The sequence below is a fragment of the Triplophysa dalaica genome, chromosome 16 (genome assembly GCF_015846415.1).
Source record: "Triplophysa dalaica isolate WHDGS20190420 chromosome 16, ASM1584641v1, whole genome shotgun sequence".
NCBI classification, from domain to species: Eukaryota; Metazoa; Chordata; class Actinopteri; order Cypriniformes; family Nemacheilidae; genus Triplophysa; species Triplophysa dalaica.
The window spans coordinates 16,169,833-16,187,536 of record NC_079557.1 but is presented as its reverse complement, the minus strand read 5'-3'; the positions used below and the strand labels follow the sequence as shown (position 1 = coordinate 16,187,536).

Genomic DNA, 17,704 nt, shown 5'->3' with positions numbered 1-17,704 from the left:
TATAAAGGGATACTCCACCCAAAAATTTAAATTCAGTCATGAACTACTCATCCTCAATTAGTTCCAAACCCGTATACATTTCTTTGTTCTGTTGAACAAAAAGTAAAAATATTTAGAAGAATGTTAGCAACTGACATTTCTGGGGTAGACAAAGGTGCCCCGGAACTGTGTGTTTTCCATAATTCTTCAAAATATCTTCTTTTGTGTTTTACAGAACTTTTTTTCTACGATGGTAGTCAATGGTGCCTCAGATATCTCAGTTGCTTACATTCTTCCAAAATTCTATCTTTGTATTTAACAGGACCAATAAACCTATAACAACTTGAGGTTTGGAACAACTTGAGGTTGAGTTTTTGGTCCATGTAATCAAATTTTTTTGATGTTTAGAGATTATTTTCATTTTCTGTTTCATTTTCATTCTGGGAAGTGTTTAGGTATTTTGGAGAGACGCACAATATAGGAGTATAATGTATTGTATAAGCATGTGTATGTATGAACGTGTGTGTCCAGCACCCGCCCCAGTCAGATTGAGTTAACTGATTGTCAATACCAACCCTGACCTCATTGGCCTCTGTCAGATAAATCCCAGGCAGCAGGGACACCATCACTCATCTATAATGGTCAATGGATCTCTGTAGACACGCACACATATGTGCATGAACAGTATTGGGGTAATGTGTTAAAGTAATGTGTAATTTGTTGCGTTTACACAGTAAAATGATTCTATATTTTTACTTTTTATGCATTTGTAAATAAGGTCATTATATCTTTTTAAAAAAACTAGCCCAATTTTGTGATGCATTGGTTTTCAACATTTCTACTGTGCAAATACGATTTTGTTTGCATTTAGCCATTTAGCAGACACTTTTATCCATAGACTGTAAAATAGTGCATTGGTCAAAAGACTGCTGTTTTTACAGTAAAAAAATTCTTTGTAAATCTGTGAAAAATGACAGGAAAATCCTGGCAAAATTGTATTATTGGGACTATTTTTGCATATTTAATAATTCTTAATCATGTTTTTAATTAATTGATTAAAAAGATAACTCATATTGTGCAAATTGTATCTACACAATGACACATGTGACACAAAAATGGCATTAAGATTAATTAAACAACACTATATAACATTAAACATTAAGCTTTCCTGTTGCTCAGTGGGAGTATTGCATCAACAACGCAATATCGTGGGTTCGATGTATAAATGGATAGGACATTGCAATTTAAGTCGCTTTGGATAATAGCGTCTGACAAATGCGTAAATGTAAATGTGCACAACATAATATACATAACTGGTAACAAATAGAAGATGACACATAATTATTTCAATGAAATATCATCAAATGTGAGTCGCAAAGGAAATATATTAATTTATTTGAAAATACATAAATTTGTAATTCTATTGCAATATATTGAATAATACTTAAGAAATTTTGGAAAAATCCAGTATATGGAATGTAGCATTTATTCTTTTTTAAATTTTTCCTTTAAAATTAAGAACATGCTTTACAATAAGAGATTCGTCAAATATGTGTTTTCGCAGTCCTCACACTGGGTGTACTGTACCGTGAAACATGTTTTCCCCTGCCATTCCGACAGTCATGTTTCTAGGTGTTAGACTTTGTTTGAGCACTCGTCACATCACTGTCGTGTGCACCGTCACACTCTGATGGATGAACGAGAGGAACAGGTCAGCGAGACTCATTTGTCCAGCCAGGGGCTTGTAGAGAAGAAAGCAGCTAACAAGGATTGAGATAGAAGTGCAGATTTGTCGGCAACACTGTCTCCCCGTTTCTCTCCCATCGCCTTCTGCAATGCGTGGCAAGGTGACTCTTGATTTAATTGCTGAAATACTCCAGCCCTTGATTTTTTTCTTAACTGGGGAGGAGAAGAGAAACGTCCAGGCACCATTCCAGGAACGAATTGATTTTCTCATATGCCCTAATGTCCTCTGTTTGAAAATGGCTGCGCACGCTTCGAGGGAAGGTTGAGTTTCTATCTCTTAAATTGTCCTCGCATCTCAATGGTTTTACTGGCCGCTGCATGCTGGAGTCAGCATCCGCCTCCAGCAAGCAGCCTGCGCTCTTTATAGATGAGCCATCTGGTTAATATGGTCAAGATGGTTCCTCCAGCTAACAAAAGTCTATGTTGCACCCTATTAAAGCAGACACAATATCTCAGTCTGCGTTTATGGCCTCATACTGTTTGCCAGACATGCTATACGGGCATATGTCAACCGTGTGTGCAGGTGATGTCGTAGATAACCCCTGTGAGTCTTTTCATGGAAGTATGCAGATTTGCATCTGACGAGCTCTGTATCAACACTGTGTGTGTGCCAGCAGGGGTATGAATTCCATTATATCAGTTTTGGAAGCGTTGACACGTAACTCACCTAATGTATTATGGCTCCTGTATGAACTATCGCTTATTGCTCCTAAACTCTTTGTAAGTCGCTTTGGATAAAAGCGTCTGCTAAATGTAAATGTGAATGTAAACATATTCATAGAGGATGAAAAGACCTATGATGGTCACCTGAAACGAGGACTGAGAGAATCCTGCAACTTGTCTGCACTGCTTTGTATTCAGTAAACCGTTTTTTTGTGCAGATGCACGGACACTTTCATTTTTGACCCCATGTGGGAGGCTCTCATCTGGGTGCTAATAAAAAGCACCTTCCTGCTTCAGGGTCCTCTACCCAGAATGCCGCTGTGACTATGCGTGGGTTTGAATTATGGCCGTGAGAGCGAGGTGCGGTCGCTGTCTGCTTTACGAGCTCCTGCACATAGCAGACGGCAGAGCTTGGCTTTTGATGTACGCTGCTGATGTTACGACACACTGCACCTCAGGCTCGGCACAGGGAGGGATGTGCATGAAAGATGACCCCACAAGAGCCAATCAAGATTCTTCTAGCAAACTTCCTCACCGGGACAACCTTACAAACTGAGACTTTTGAGATGAATTCCAACTTTGGGACATTAATTTTTTGAACTCTACAGTCATTTGTTGTGGTAGATATCGAGCATGAATGAAATACGGCCATGCCGCATCCGGTCAGCATCAAGCTGACTCTGACAGATTGACACGCTAGTAAACCGGTAGAAAAACATATCTATTTTTGTTTGTATTGTGCACTCCAGATGGGACACTGGCAGGACTGGAGCCCCAAAAGTGCCAATACGGCTCATGAATTAAATGATTAAAGGCCAATGTAATTAGAGCAGGAAAATTAAAACTAGGATTTTCATTGCCCATCACTTCCATGTCCCACCTCTCAAAACACTCACTCTCACAAACACACAGACTGTATATTTACACACATAGCACACTCATTGACTCGAGTGCATTCAAGACCTCTATTCACCCTTGACTGTGATTATTATTATCTTTGTTAAAAGTGGTTTGACACTAGAGATCCACATGGTTTATTGTCAGAAACTGCAAGGAAGACAATGTAGGGAGAACCCAATTGCAGGCAGGACTCAGGGATGACGGGGTTAACAGACAATTTATTATTACAACACAAGACAAAGAGGCAAAACAAAACCCACAGGGGGAAAACAAGACAGGGTAATATATATATATATAAATAAAGACAAGGACACTGACTTACTAAACTAAGGACACAAACACTCGATACAAAACTAAGCTAACACTTACTAGAACTCGGGATACCAGGAACAAGATAACAAGGAAACAGCAACAGCAACAGCAACAGCAACAGCAACAGCAACAGCAACAGCAACAGCAACAGCAACAGCAACAGCAACAGCAACAGCAACAGCAACAGCAACAGCAACAGCAACAGGAGATACAATATGAAGCACAACAGCTACAGCAAGACAAGAGACTTCAAACAGGTACAAGGTATCATATACAACTTGCAATGAACGAGACAGGACAATGAAACATGAGGACTCTTTATGGGGAACAAACACACGATAGGATTAATAGGGACCAGGTGACACATATCAAACACTAAGGGAAGGCTAACGAGACTGAAAGGGCGGGGACACAGACGAGACTCGGGGGAGAGTATGGAAAGCCACAAGATCAAAACATCTCTCCCCACATGAAACAGAAGATCCTGTATGATTCCACCTCTAGACCAAGAAATACCTGACAAGGTGAGGTGGAATTATGACAATATTACACATTGAAATGTTTGATGATCCACACTGCAGTATGTCAAACAATGTGTTAAATGAACAGTCTGGCTCTGCAATTCTAAATTCTAATTCATTACCATACAGTATGCACATTTTTGCAGAGACTCAAGTTGTACATTTTATCAATATATGGGTTCTCCAGATCCAGATCTCCAGTTAAGTGTGCTTTTTATACCCTTCATCTATTAATTTGCATTATATTGTGTATATAATGATAATGGGAAATAATGGGAATACTTGGGTAATTAGATGATATCTCTTTTTAAGATATAAAAAGACTGTTTGTATACAGCTTAAAACCTTCTCCCACTAGATTTATACAACATTTTAATAGTCTCAGGGAATATTGTATCATTCGTCTATCAGAACATCTTCTAGTTGTTTCGAAGATGTTGGAAAAGATAACCTGCTGGTAATTTTTCTCATAATGTAGAATACAACCTAGAAACGACAATATGAATAAATAACCGCAATGTGTCTTTTTTCAAAATACACTCAAATAAATGTTCTTCATGATGCCATAGGAGAACCTTGTTTGTCTAAATATATTTACGCATATGGCAGACGCTTTTATCCAAGGCGACTTACATTACATTATCCTATACATTTATACTTGGGTATCTGCAATCCCCTGGGATCGAACCAACAACCTTGCGTTGTTAACGCAATCCTCTTACCACTGAGCTACAGGAAAATAGTTCCATAAAGAATCTTTAACATTTGAAGAACCTTTCTGTTTAACAAACAAGTTCTTTGTGGCGAAGAAAATGTTCTTCAGATTATAAAAAGAGAAAGAAAGAGATGATTTTTTTTAAACAAGATTTGAGTGAATGGTTCTTTGTGGAACCAAAAAGGTACTTCAATGGCATCGCTATGAAGAACCTTTTAAGCATCTTTATTTTTAAAGTGATAGCCTGCACAAATAATATAAGACTAACAATGGGCGTTCATATTTTTTAGTCCAACCCTTATATAAATAAACCCCCATACATACATAAATACACACAGACTTTGGTTTGTGGTTTATGACAACCAGTGTTGGGTGTAACTAGTTACTAAGTAATTCGTTAATGTAATTTAATTACTTTTCCCTTGAAAAAGTAAAGTAAGGGATTACTCATATGTTTTCTGTAATTTAAATATAGTTACTTTTGATGTAATTAAACTAAATACTTTGTTAAATATATGCGTGTGCAATAGCGTAATTGACTTAAAATTCTAAGTCTTACTTTAAAATCTGTGCTTTAATGTATAATTCTCACATTTGTAATACTTTGGTAAGTTAATAATATTATTTGAATGAATTCAATAAGCCGTTCATGTATATTCTTGAATCACTTAACTAATCAAGGTTGATGTAGGATATAGAAAGTAATTAGTAATGAGTAACTAAATACTTTTTGGACAGAGTAATTTGAACAGTAATCTAATTACACTATTGAATATGTAATGAGTAACTAGTAATTAATTACTTTTCAGAGTAACTTACCCAATACTGATGACAACTCATAGACATTGGGAGATGTTTATACTGTACAAGCTGTATATTCTATCCTCTAACCCTACCCCATCAGAGAAACAATGCTGTATTCTTTTAGTATTAAACTTTCTGCATAAAAATCCAAATCATTTGATATGTTTTTTTAATGTGCTTTAGTTTATGGGGACAGAAAGTTTCACACACACACACGCATATATCATAAAATATTGTGTATATCACATATTAAATGGGATTCAAAACTAACTTGCATTTTAATACACCAACATTTTACTGTTGCACGAACAGGTTATTTCAAATACACAGTGATATATAAAGCATCTGCTGTGGGTGCCTCCCACTTAGTCTGTTCTGTAAGCTCTTATAGAAACAGATGCATGTCTTTTAATAATGGATCGAGAGAAAGCAATTGCAGTGATGCTTTGTTCTTCCTAAATACACGTCTCTAAAGATGATAAGACACCGTTCATGTCACGGATCAGATGTCACCGGAGCCGGAGCTTTTAAGAAAAGCATTCAGATTCCTGATTCTTTATTCAAGCTTCATTCAAAACCACGGGAAGAGGGAGCGGCGGGGTTAATCAGGAGAAACCATGTCTGCAAATTTGACTAAAAGGCAAAAGAAAGAAGCACCCCTCACGTCTGCTCGTCCATCGCCGTGACCCTGCTTGATTTACGAACCCCCTTCCCTTAATGAAATTGTTTCTGTGACAGAGCCGGTAAAAGCTTGTAATGGATTGGGTGCTCTAATGTAATGAAATTACTCCCTTTCTGACTTATAAAAAAAAAGAAGAAGAGAAGGCTGGGGAGGAGGAGAAAATGCAATTAATATTTACAGAGAACTGACAGACGGGCTGGGCTGTGCACTATAGCCCACCTCCTGCTCATTCTCTCTCTCTTACCTCTTTTTGCCCCCACGCTCAGCAGTGTGGAGAGAGAGAGAGAGAGAGAGGGGTTATAGCCAGGCAGGCCACTTTTAGCCAGCCGGTCCTTTATCCTGACTGCGGTGAGAAGAGGAGAGTAGATTCCAGATCCCGCGTTTGTGTGTGTCTGTCTCCCTCCTGCAGCCCCCACCACTCCCCCTCTCCTCCTCCTCCCATCTCCCCCTCCTCTCAGCCCCCCGCTCTTCTGCAGACCTGCTTCTGACTCCTGTCTCTCATCTGCAGGCAACTGGACAGCAACCACATCAGCTGCATCGAAGATGGAGCCTTCCGAGCCCTGCGCGATCTGGAGATACTGTAAGTCCCCCTCCCGCCTGCTCTGCGGGGTCCTTTCCTCACCTCTCTTCAATCCTCCGCTGTCTCTAACTCTCACTCTGTGTGTTTTCTGATTGTTCTCGAAGGACTGTGTTACGTTTGGACCTGTGGCGCATAGTCTAGTGTCACCCTGTCCGGTGTTGTCTGTGTGAGCATGCGTGTGAGCATGTGACTGTCTGTGCGACAAGGAAAGTTGCTTGTTTGTCATCCTGTGCTGCATTGGTGCGCTACAAAGGTTCTTGACTTCCCGTTTTGTCACTGGCTGCACCTTACTGTTAAAAGTACAGTCGCACTGTGCATTTGCGCATCTGTTTAATGTGTGTGTAATGTGTGTAGAATGACATTTCCTACTTTAAACTGGCGTTCGACTCACTTAGACACACATATCTGAAGTCGTTCTTTCTTTACCATAATCTTACAGCTTAAACCACATAGAGATGCAAAAGCAGGTCTTTAGTCAAGAGTTCAGAGTAGTTGCTTGATAACACGGGAGAGATTTAATGTCTTTGTGGGTATATTTATAGCGTGGGGATACCCAATCTAAACCTGAAATGATGTTGGATATCGAAAGCAGGAGACACAGGGAGGGGGGTCCAACCGCCGCATCTTCATAAAGCCAATTGGCAGAGCGCTAAGTGCTCACCTCATCCTCCAAATGAGCGCGCTCACTGGGAACCCCAAGCCAAGCAACCCCCTACATTAATTCCTGGCTCCCGAGAGCATGGTAACACAGCGTTACATCATTATTAGGCACGGAGAAGCTTTCCGCCATCCTTGCGAGAGGTGGAGAGAGCGATAGAAGAGCTAGAGATGACATTAAGGAGGGATGGAAAACCAGCAAGCTGAGTGGTCATCGTGTTTCCTGCACGACCACAGCATAAAATGACCTTATGAAACATTTCCTTGGGCGCAGGAAAGTGTCAGTAAGCCGGGAATCAATTTTCATTTATAATACGGGTCGTCCCTAGATTTTCCAAAGACCTTTGGGACCCGATGGGAGAGGCAGAACATGAATACACATCACATTCCTGCTGATTAAGTCATCTTTCATATAGTCATATAGCTCACTTTCATTTCTCAATATTCAGTGAAAGTGAAAGTGACCTATTTGTCAGATATGGTGACCCATACCCAAAATGTGACCTCTGCATTTAACCCATCCAGTGATTAGTGAGCACACACACAGCAAGTGGTGAACACACGTACACCCGGAGCAGTGGGCAGCTATCACTGCAGCGCCCGGGGAGTGTGTAGGGGTTAGGTGCCTTGCTCAAGGGCACCGCAATCATTACCCGTCGGCCCTGAGGACTGAACCGGCAACCTTCTGGTCACGAGTCCGACTCTCTAACCATTAGGCCACGATTGCCCCGATTGTGTGAACGGGGTTCTCAGATTCAATGCTATCCAAACTATTAAAGAAAGCTGTGCTATAGCGCTTGGAGCGCACATGTGAGAATATGACAGGAAATTGATTGTAAAATTAGGCTATTGCTCAGGCTTGATGTCCAGCACCATGTTAGCCGTTTCACCACAAATAGTAATGCTTCATTGAGTTTCAATGCAATTGTAATGTTTTCCACATCTGTTTTATAGCATTAGCTGTATATTACAACCTGGGCTAACCTTCATGTTATAAGTGATTTATTAAACCAGTCTTGGTGTAGACGACACCTTAAGCAGATGAGACGTGTCTCTTGTATCCAGTGGTGGAAATTATGAGATTCACTTGGGGGCTCAAGCTGGGGACATACGTGATATTTTAGACCCTATAGGGATGCAAGATAATGGGTAGAATGGAAACAGGATTATTTTATAACATTTTAATCATGATTCATAATCATGATTATTCTGTCAGATCTAGAAATTCACCTGTACACTCCCCCCTACCCATAAATTAACCATTTCTGACCGTATCATGATGATGTTTTGTGCTTGCTATCCATTTTGTGCGTTACTCCCATTTCTAGTCCTGCTTGTACCATCTCTAAGAAAGATGACAGTAAATGAAGTTTTTTTGATGTCACGATGGTCAATGGGCTGGTAGTGGAGAATGACTGTGGGGGTTTTACACTCTTAGGAACACTGAATGTGTTTTTTATATAAAAGAAAAAGGTATGTGTATACATTATGTGTATACAATACATTTAAACATTTGAGCACAGCGGAAGAATAGAAATAATGGGGTATCATGAGAAAGAATGTGACATTTTTAAAACATGTATTTTGTCGTATTTAAGGCAACAATGACTGACAGACATTTATAAAATGTTACCAAAATATGGGTTTGTTTCAAAAGCCATATACATGCAGAACACAAAGGAGTTAAGATAAATGCATTGTTTGGAGGAATATGCCTTGGTAAGCATACTTTCAAATGCCAATTGAATCTTTTAAACCTGATGATGGTTAAAGGCCTATTAAGAGATGGTGCACTGCGACATAATTGAGAGATTTGAGCATCCTCTCCCATCACCCAGTTGGGTAGATTTGGGTGGTCGCTCTAAACCATCGAAATACCAGCATGAAAAGGTTTTAAACACTTCCACCAGATTTGGAAATGGTGATCAGAGCGGAGATTAGATAGAACAGTTTATGGCTAACCCTCCTCCACCACTAAATGACTGCCAGTGATTTAACGCCTGCCAAACTACACAGAATTAATGATCGGCCCTTTCTGCTGATGAATTGTAATTTATATTTAACATAACTGCGCTAATGACTGAACTAATGACTTCAAAGCTATCTCGGACATTTTCTCACACGAGACGTGACTTGCATGTCAATGAGCTGAAGGAAGTGCGGTAGGCAGCACGCTGATTAGTTTGCCATCTGCAGGACACCTAAACCTTCTTAATAGGGTGCACCCTTTGGTTATTTGTCATGTCTTACACAGTACACGACTCTGTTCACCTGATTAGAAGATTTCTATTATTTTTTATTATGACGCGCATAATCAGGCCCCCTTATCTTTAATTTGTGCTTTAAATGTATACGAGGTGAATATCGGGGACTGTACAATTACAAGGTGTACTCCTTTTTTATAACATTTCTGAAATTGAAGTTGGTGTTTTAATAACCTCGATGGGTAGTGTTTCACACTACGTGTAATGTAGTGTGCGAATAATTTATTATTTTACATTATAGGCTATCTCACAATATATATGAAGTCCAAGTTTTTGGTGGATGAACACAAAAAGAAAAACAGGAGTGACATTTTTTTAACATTTCAAACATTAGAGATTACAGAAAACTATTAATATAATAAAAAGTATCTAAGTTAAATTATAGAAAAAAAAAAATTTCATTAATAGTTAACTTCTAAAGTTGAAACAGATTTATTTTGAAGCCGAGGTGCAATAGCACATTTTGTTACTATGCATTTTGTTTCTGTGTAATAAGTCTTTAAATATGTGTCTCTTTTGGATAGTCTTTTACAAAAATCTAAAATCAATTTTTTTTTACATGGTTTTATGTAAAAAGAGATTCAACACCAATTTGGAAACTCCCTATACCCCACTCAGCCTTGTCTTTACACACACACACAAATAGCACTCTCTCCAGCTCTGAAACCTCTGCATATTTTATAACTACTTTTGTGCAGAAAAGTCTGACTCTGAATCAAACGTCACATTTTTTTTTTCAAATATTCATCCTGCCGTGTCATATTTTATGATAGAGATATTTCCGTGCCATCTCCTGAAGGTGACTCAATGCTAGCGTCTATTGATAAAATGGCCCAAATTTTTAAATTACCACATTCTCACCTCCTGCCAAATGCTGTCATTCGTCAATGTGCGCGCAGCATTTTTTTCTAGACAGCTTGGCACGGACTCTGCTGCTGGAACTTAAGTGAGTTTAGTGTGAAAGCGTGGACTCGCGCTCCTTCTGCGGCTTACCCGGGGTTTGTCCATACACATCATACTTTGGTCTCACCAAAAGCGTTATTGTACTTTTAAGTCCGCAAATGCTGTCCTAACCAGGAACACTATTTGATAATGTGAATATTTCTAAACTTTGTATTTGCAAAGACTTTCGCTTGGAGTTCAGTGGCAAGCCATGAAATACAAATCCAGGGGGCCTTAATGGTAAACCTACTCTCTATTTGCTGTGTGTTGTCAGACCTAAAGTTGATTGTGTAGGGAAGCGTGAAGAAGCAGGGTATTTATCCTGGTTAGAAAATGCCAGGCCGTCAGGCTCAAGAACTTGGAAACACACTGACTGGGAGAGGCTATCACGTTTCTGTGGTCACGTCAACGTCCCAGGATTGTTCTTAGAGGGGATTAAGAAGGAGTTTGATCGAAATGTAAATGTATTAAAAATGAAACATTGTGCAATTTATAAGTTAGGGTCAAAAAAGATCATCTACTGATTTTCAGGCCTTTCGGTTTGTCTGTTTTCGCAACGTCATTTTCTCAGAGCAAAGCCTTTTGAATGTTCCTCTTGGCAATGATAAAACTGCGTTCTGCTCTTTTTCGGCCCAATTTCCTAATCATTTCTAGCCCCTGTACTCCCATAAAAAACATTAATACTTTTCAGGTTTAACACATGTCCTCTGGACTGATAGGTATGCGACGGTGGTCCCGCAGTGGGAGCTCTGGAGAACAGATTCACTTGAGTCAGATATTCCATGCATCTTTAATTTCTTACAGCGGCCGGCCTCCCTCCGGACAAATCAGTCTTACTTCTGCAAGGCTTGATTGAAAGGTTGTCTTTAGTCAATAGACGAGTCTTTATGTGACAGACAACAGGCAGGCGGAGAAAGGGCAAGCTGATGGCTAAATGAGGGGATGGATTAGGGGAGCGGAGGGGGGAGAGAGCTGTCATTAGCTCGCAAACAGCACTTTCAAGCACAGGAAATTGCCTTGCCATCAGACATGGGCCCATTGCATTATCTTCGTGTGGTCTCTCCGCACCTTGGGGAGATGGGGAGGGGGATGCGGGTTGGAAATCGTGCGTTTCAGCAGTCGGACCCTTGCGCACAATTAATCATTCGCTCCTGGATGGCCAGAAAAAAAGAGGTAGGCTTAGATTCAATCTGTCCTCATTTAAGGTATAATGGCCTCATCAATGCCAGGGGAAACTTGTCTGTATTTGGTGTAGTACCTGTTTCTTTCACGCTAGATCGTCAAGGGATGGAGAGCCATTTCTAGCCCTCAAAAGAGAAATGAAACTTCCCTCCGCTGGGTGTTAACCTTTTTTTCAGTTTCAAATACCAAACTGTTCTTAAATAAACCCACACTTAGACACGAACCTCATGGATGGGATTATGCACAGCCGATCATGTTATTCTCTTGTTTGTCCTCGTCGGGTTTATTTGAATTAGCAATGAAACATCTGATTGCGGCTTTGTGCTCTCGGCTTTAAGCAAAACAAAGGCAAACATTTCCAACACGCTCACATGAATTCCGTCGCACTGTAACAAGTGGACGAGACTGAGTGAGGGTAATAAAATCAGGCTCCATCTCTAGACACTTTGATCATTTATTTTGACTGAAGGGCCTGACACGGGACTGGCTTGTAAAGTAACATTTGCTTGCGTTGAAACTTGCCGTGTTGTATTAGCAATTCTGCTTTACCACAGAACCATGGCGACATCTCGCATCTAGAATTAACCTTGCATCTTTTTATAAAACTTTTTTTTATGTAATCTAGTTCCTAAAACATTTTTAACCCCTTTTTAAGGCATAAAATAAAATAAGGTTCAATTGTTTCACATACGCACACACACAGGAAGAGCACTTGGGTTTCTCAAACCTGTCATTTGAAATATCCTGTCTGTCCTCCTGAAGTGAATGCCACTAAGTTAGATGCCGGTAGCACTTCAGTCAATTCCCCCCTCCCCTCGCATCCACCGAAAATACTGCTCTTATTTAAAAATTCTCTGGCTCTGAAAATGCAGCCGTCTTTTTGGAGTGAAGTATCCAGAGACCCTCTCCAAGTCCTGCTAATGAGGGCCTAAAGAAAGTCTAAGAGCACTCAAGGCCCCACTTTCCATCCTTTTGCAACTGTGGGAAAGCTTTATTGACACAGCAGTGTAAAGAAAAGGCGACCAAAATTAAAATGTGCCCCTCTTAGACGCTCCACCGTGCGAGGGTTGTGAGCAATTAGCGGCTGCCCAATTCAATTGACCCCTGCAACAAAAGAGCGTTGATTAAAATCATATAGCTTAACAGTCAAGTTTTACTGTGTGGCAGTTCCCAGGATCAGGTATTAACTTTGTCAAGTTTCGGCTTGGATGCGCCTTCTCTTGAACCACGGTGGATGTGGTCCTTCCCCTGCAGCAGCTGATTTTTCTTAACGTGTTTTTGATTTATGGACGACTACCAGGCGACACAGGTGGAATCATTTAAAAGTGAACATTTGAAAGTGCCAGAAAGGAAAAAAGTAGGACCATAAAGACACACCATACCAACGGACACATGCGGTGCTGCAGCAGAAGGTGGCTCTCTACAGTGTCGAGGGTTGGATAAAGAGAAGATTGACAGTCTTGTGCCAGATAGCATTCTTCCGCTGGGTTAATTTTAAAGACCCTTGGTCCAGTGCTCTGTTCCTGTAGCATAGCTCAACAGAAGTCATAGAAACGGCTGTATTAACAGGGTGCAGGCATTGAAGCTCATCACTGTTAACAGCAAGCAATTTCAGGTGTAACGGGATAGTTCACCCAAAAATTTTAATTCTGTTATGAATTACTCACTCACTAGTTGTTTGAAACCTGTATAAATCTCTTTGTTTGGTTGAACAAAGACAAAGATATTTGAACGAATACCTGTAACCTAGTTCTTGGGTCCCATTGACTTCTATAGTAGGAACAATTTAAATTGTGGTCAGAAGTGCCCCATAACCATTTGCTTCCCTACAGTCTTCTAAATATCATCTTTTTTGTTCAATTGAACAACTTTTTTATTCCTACCATGGTAGTCAATGGTGTCCAAGAACTGTTTGGTTATAAGCATTCTTCCAAATATCATTCTCCGTCTTCATCAGAACAAAGAAATTTAAACAGATTTGGAACAACTCGAAGGTGAGTAAATGATGATTTTTATTTTGGGGTGTACAATCCCTTTAAGCTGACATAATGCAACTGCAGTGCACAGAACAGCGCCATATTTTCCTACAATTGGGTGAATGAAATCTATATGACATTATTTTTACTCAGTGCATCTATTCCTGGAAACCAATGGGTGAAATATGAATGAGCAAAAGAGCACAAGCTGTTCCGGGCACTGTGTAGATTCTCTCCGTTTTGACAAGCAGAGTTGTACATGTGCCTTCTAGACATTCCTGATTGTCATTATGGAGATCTTTTTTGATCTGTTCTTCGCTCACGTCACCGCATACTTTCGAAGATGACTCAACAAGAGACCACAAGCTTACAGATAGGAGAAAGTCCTTCCTGAGAATAATTGCACTTTCCCTTGGAGATGGTTTGGCAATACAGGCTTTTACTTGGGCGTTCCTCCTTTAGGCTTGCCCAGAGCTTCTTCTATTTACATCTTCATAGTGCAGAAGAGAACTGCAATGAAACCTATTAGCCGCAGCGGCCTTGACAAAAGGATTGCTTTCTGGTGTGGATTTGGTCAGTTCCTAACGTGGGGGATTCCTTCACCCTGTGTCATTTGTGTGGAACTGCATGCGAGCGTGTATGTGTAGAATAACAATAATTTTCTCGTCCATTTATTTAGTTTTCTACTTTCCATAACTTATAATAAAGTGTTCCACCACGCAACTCCGCCAAAATCAATATTCAGATATCATTTAAAGTTCCGCAAGAATGTTATATTATAAGTTTTCTCTGATTTGTGCAATTTTATAGCAACCACTTTGAAGAAATGGACCTAGGCTTGGAAATTTCAACTCTTGGAATTGTAAATTTGATCGTTGGACACAGGTTTTTGTTTTGTTTACCAAAATGTTTTGATTAAATTATCTAGCCATGACCAACAGCTGTTGTAATAGCGCATCAATACAACCATAGAATTTGTTGAAGGGATAATTTACCCAAAATGAAAATTCTGTCATCATTTACTCTCCCTGAGATTGTTTCATACATGTATAAATTTGTTCTGCTAAATATAAAGAATGTTTTTTGGAAGAATGTCAGTAACCAATCAGATATCATCCTCCGTTTACTGCCTTAATATGTATTTCCCTACTATGGCAGTAAATAGGGGATTAGATTTGTGTGGTTTTCCAAATATCTTTTCTGTTCAGCATAATAAAGAAATGTTTATAGGTTTGGAACAATCTGAGGGTGAGTAAATGTGGACAGAAATTTTATTTTTGGTTGAATCATACCTTAAAAGCATAAATACATGACAGGTTTTTGAAGGCTTCGTTCCAAAACTGCCTTTCATTAAACCTTTCATTAGGAGGAACCCATTCAGACCCCAAATTGTAAACTGAGCTCACGTAGTCAAAATTCTGCAGTTTCTTCTCAGCGCTAAAGAACCATTAAAAACCACGAGTTGAGAACTTCCAGATACTTCCAAGAGGTGGACGTGTAGAAGGCTTTGTGTGATGGGTTAGGGGTTATAGGGCGAGTTGGATTGAAAACAAGATTAGGTGAGCTAAATGGCGCTAATCCAAACTGCAGCTGGTTTGACAGGAAACAGAGAGGTCTGCTGTCCATAATTATGACTGTGCGCATCATCAAAGGCCTTTTACATGCTTCTGTGAGCACACATGGATGTACAGGTCAAATGCCATTATTTACAAAGCAGTGTGTGATATTTTACCTTAAAAATTACTAAATATCCTTTTCTAACTTTGTTCTTCTCTTTTTCCTCTAGCACTCTCAACAACAACAACATCACACTTATACCTCTGTCAAGCTTCAACCACATGCCCAAGCTGCGGACACTGTAAGTACAAAAAACATTTTTGAGTACTGCATGGTATTACTACATAATGTTACTACCATAATTGTCAAAGTAGTGTGTTGACTATTTTTCAAAGAGACGCCATCCTCCTTGACATGCAAATACAATCATCCCTCATATATCTACATTTAGTGAGTTTAACAGCCATTCTTTAGTCTTCTTATGGGGATTTGTTGATCGCTCTGAGCCCCTTTCTTGGCTCCGTGGTGACGCCGTGCCAGTTTTGGGATCTCTCGTAGCCGAGGCGGTGGTCTGTTTGTGCAGCCGACATTGTCTGGGTTGAAGCTGTCGAGATTGCTTTCGTAAGCAAAGCCTGTGTAGTTGCGAAGCGTTGGCGCTGTCAGACCGTAACCACAATTGATACAAATAATTACACGGCCCCCAAACCTCGCTGAATGGCTCCCATCTGGGGTTGACCTACGGTATTAATGCAACTCGGAGACGCTTTTGTTATTATTCGAGTGTGGTCATTCCTCTTTGAGCTATGGGGACTAGTAGAGACATAAATAAAGAAATATGTCAGTTATGTAATCGCTAGTTGTGCCTGATTTTGGGGTTTGGCTTAAGGCAGGCCGAAGACAGTCTCTGTCTAGAACCCAAGGCTTAGGGGTTATTGTAACCCCGGTGCAGATGTTAGGAGCTTCCTACCACAATCAGTCATTCTATCTCTCTCTCTCCGCGGTTGCCGACCGTTCTCCCAAGAGCCTGCACTCAGATCCATCCATAGCTGCTCCACAGTCGAGCAGTCTGGCCTCCCTCGCATCAGTCAGCCCATCAGACAGGCCAGCTCCCTCACGCAGGATTGAATTTGCTGGTGTTCGGATGGTCGAGCGCGTCGCTCCCTGGGCAGTATTGAATTATCCACAACCAAGCTCTCATTGCTACACGGTTCCTTCGGATTGAATTTTCTGTCTCTAATATCCCTGATATGTCTGTATTTAATTTGTTGCTTGTAAAAACAACTTATTGAATCAAATGTTTAGTGATGTCGGTAATTCATTTAGTAGGATGGGGGTCTGGTTTTACCTCACCTTCCCACCAACTCACCTTTTCCTCTCCTTAGACTTGCTATCCTTGTGCATTTAATTAGATCCAATGATATCACCCCCTGGTTCTTGCCATTCAATAACCCAGACAAATGAAAAGCTCAGGAAGACTCCCACAGCAAGACAAGGAGTCAATTTCTGCGTTTCGCTGTCGATAGGGTCCGTGCGCCGAGCCGCCCTGCCGTGTCCGTTTTCCGTTCATCCCCTGCACACCTCAGGCAGCCGAGGCCCCTGCTCCCCATGTCATCCATCTCTCTAATCCCACTCATCTGTAATTAATCCGCATAGACAGGGGGCCGGAGACTGGATTGTAATAGGGAAAGCTCTATTAAAACCGTCAACCCCTGCTGAAATTATCAATGAGCACTTTTTGTCCATCGAACAGGAATTGCAGTGTTATTTCTTTTACAGACGTTGGTGACCGGTGTAGCTGTGCCTTCAGGTTTGCTGACGCCACTTTTTCTTTAAAACTGTTTCTCTTCTACCCTTCGTGTAGTGGTCCTTGAGAGATTTATTTTAAGATTGGAACGGTGTTATTGGGAATTGTGCCATATTGTTGAAGACCTTGATGAAATCAGGGTGTAGGCTCTGGGGGATTGTGAGTACTTTATTGTGGTCTTGAAGGTGGTTATTCTACAATTCGAAAGTCTGCGTCAACAAAGCTTTATAGAGATTCAACCTGCGATTGTTTACTTGATCTTGGCAGCTGTGATCCTCCTCTTTTCCATATAAATGGTACATGAAAAATGGAATATGATATCAAGTTTGTGGTAAACATTGGAGCTCTATTTCTCACCGATCATCCACTTCAACACTCTTGTCACATATACAGACCTCCTTTGACCTTTATCTGATGCTG

At 40.4% G+C, this 17,704-nt stretch overlaps 1 protein-coding gene across 4 annotated transcripts in view; it reads left to right on the top strand.

Annotated features, from left to right (window-relative positions):
- The window catches only part of slit3 (slit homolog 3 (Drosophila)), a 197,055-nt gene that overhangs the window by 128,543 nt on the left and 50,808 nt on the right, over positions 1–17,704 (top strand). For 3 of the 4 annotated variants that reach the window (XM_056770348.1, XM_056770347.1, XM_056770346.1), the window contains exons 7-8: positions 6,831–6,902; positions 15,710–15,781. In XM_056770348.1, the coding sequence (XP_056626326.1) occupies positions 6,831–6,902; positions 15,710–15,781 (144 nt within the window). Of the gene's footprint in view, positions 1–2,622; positions 4,125–6,830; positions 6,903–15,709; positions 15,782–17,704 lie in introns of those variants that run through there. The other variant, XM_056770349.1, reaches the window with a different exon arrangement.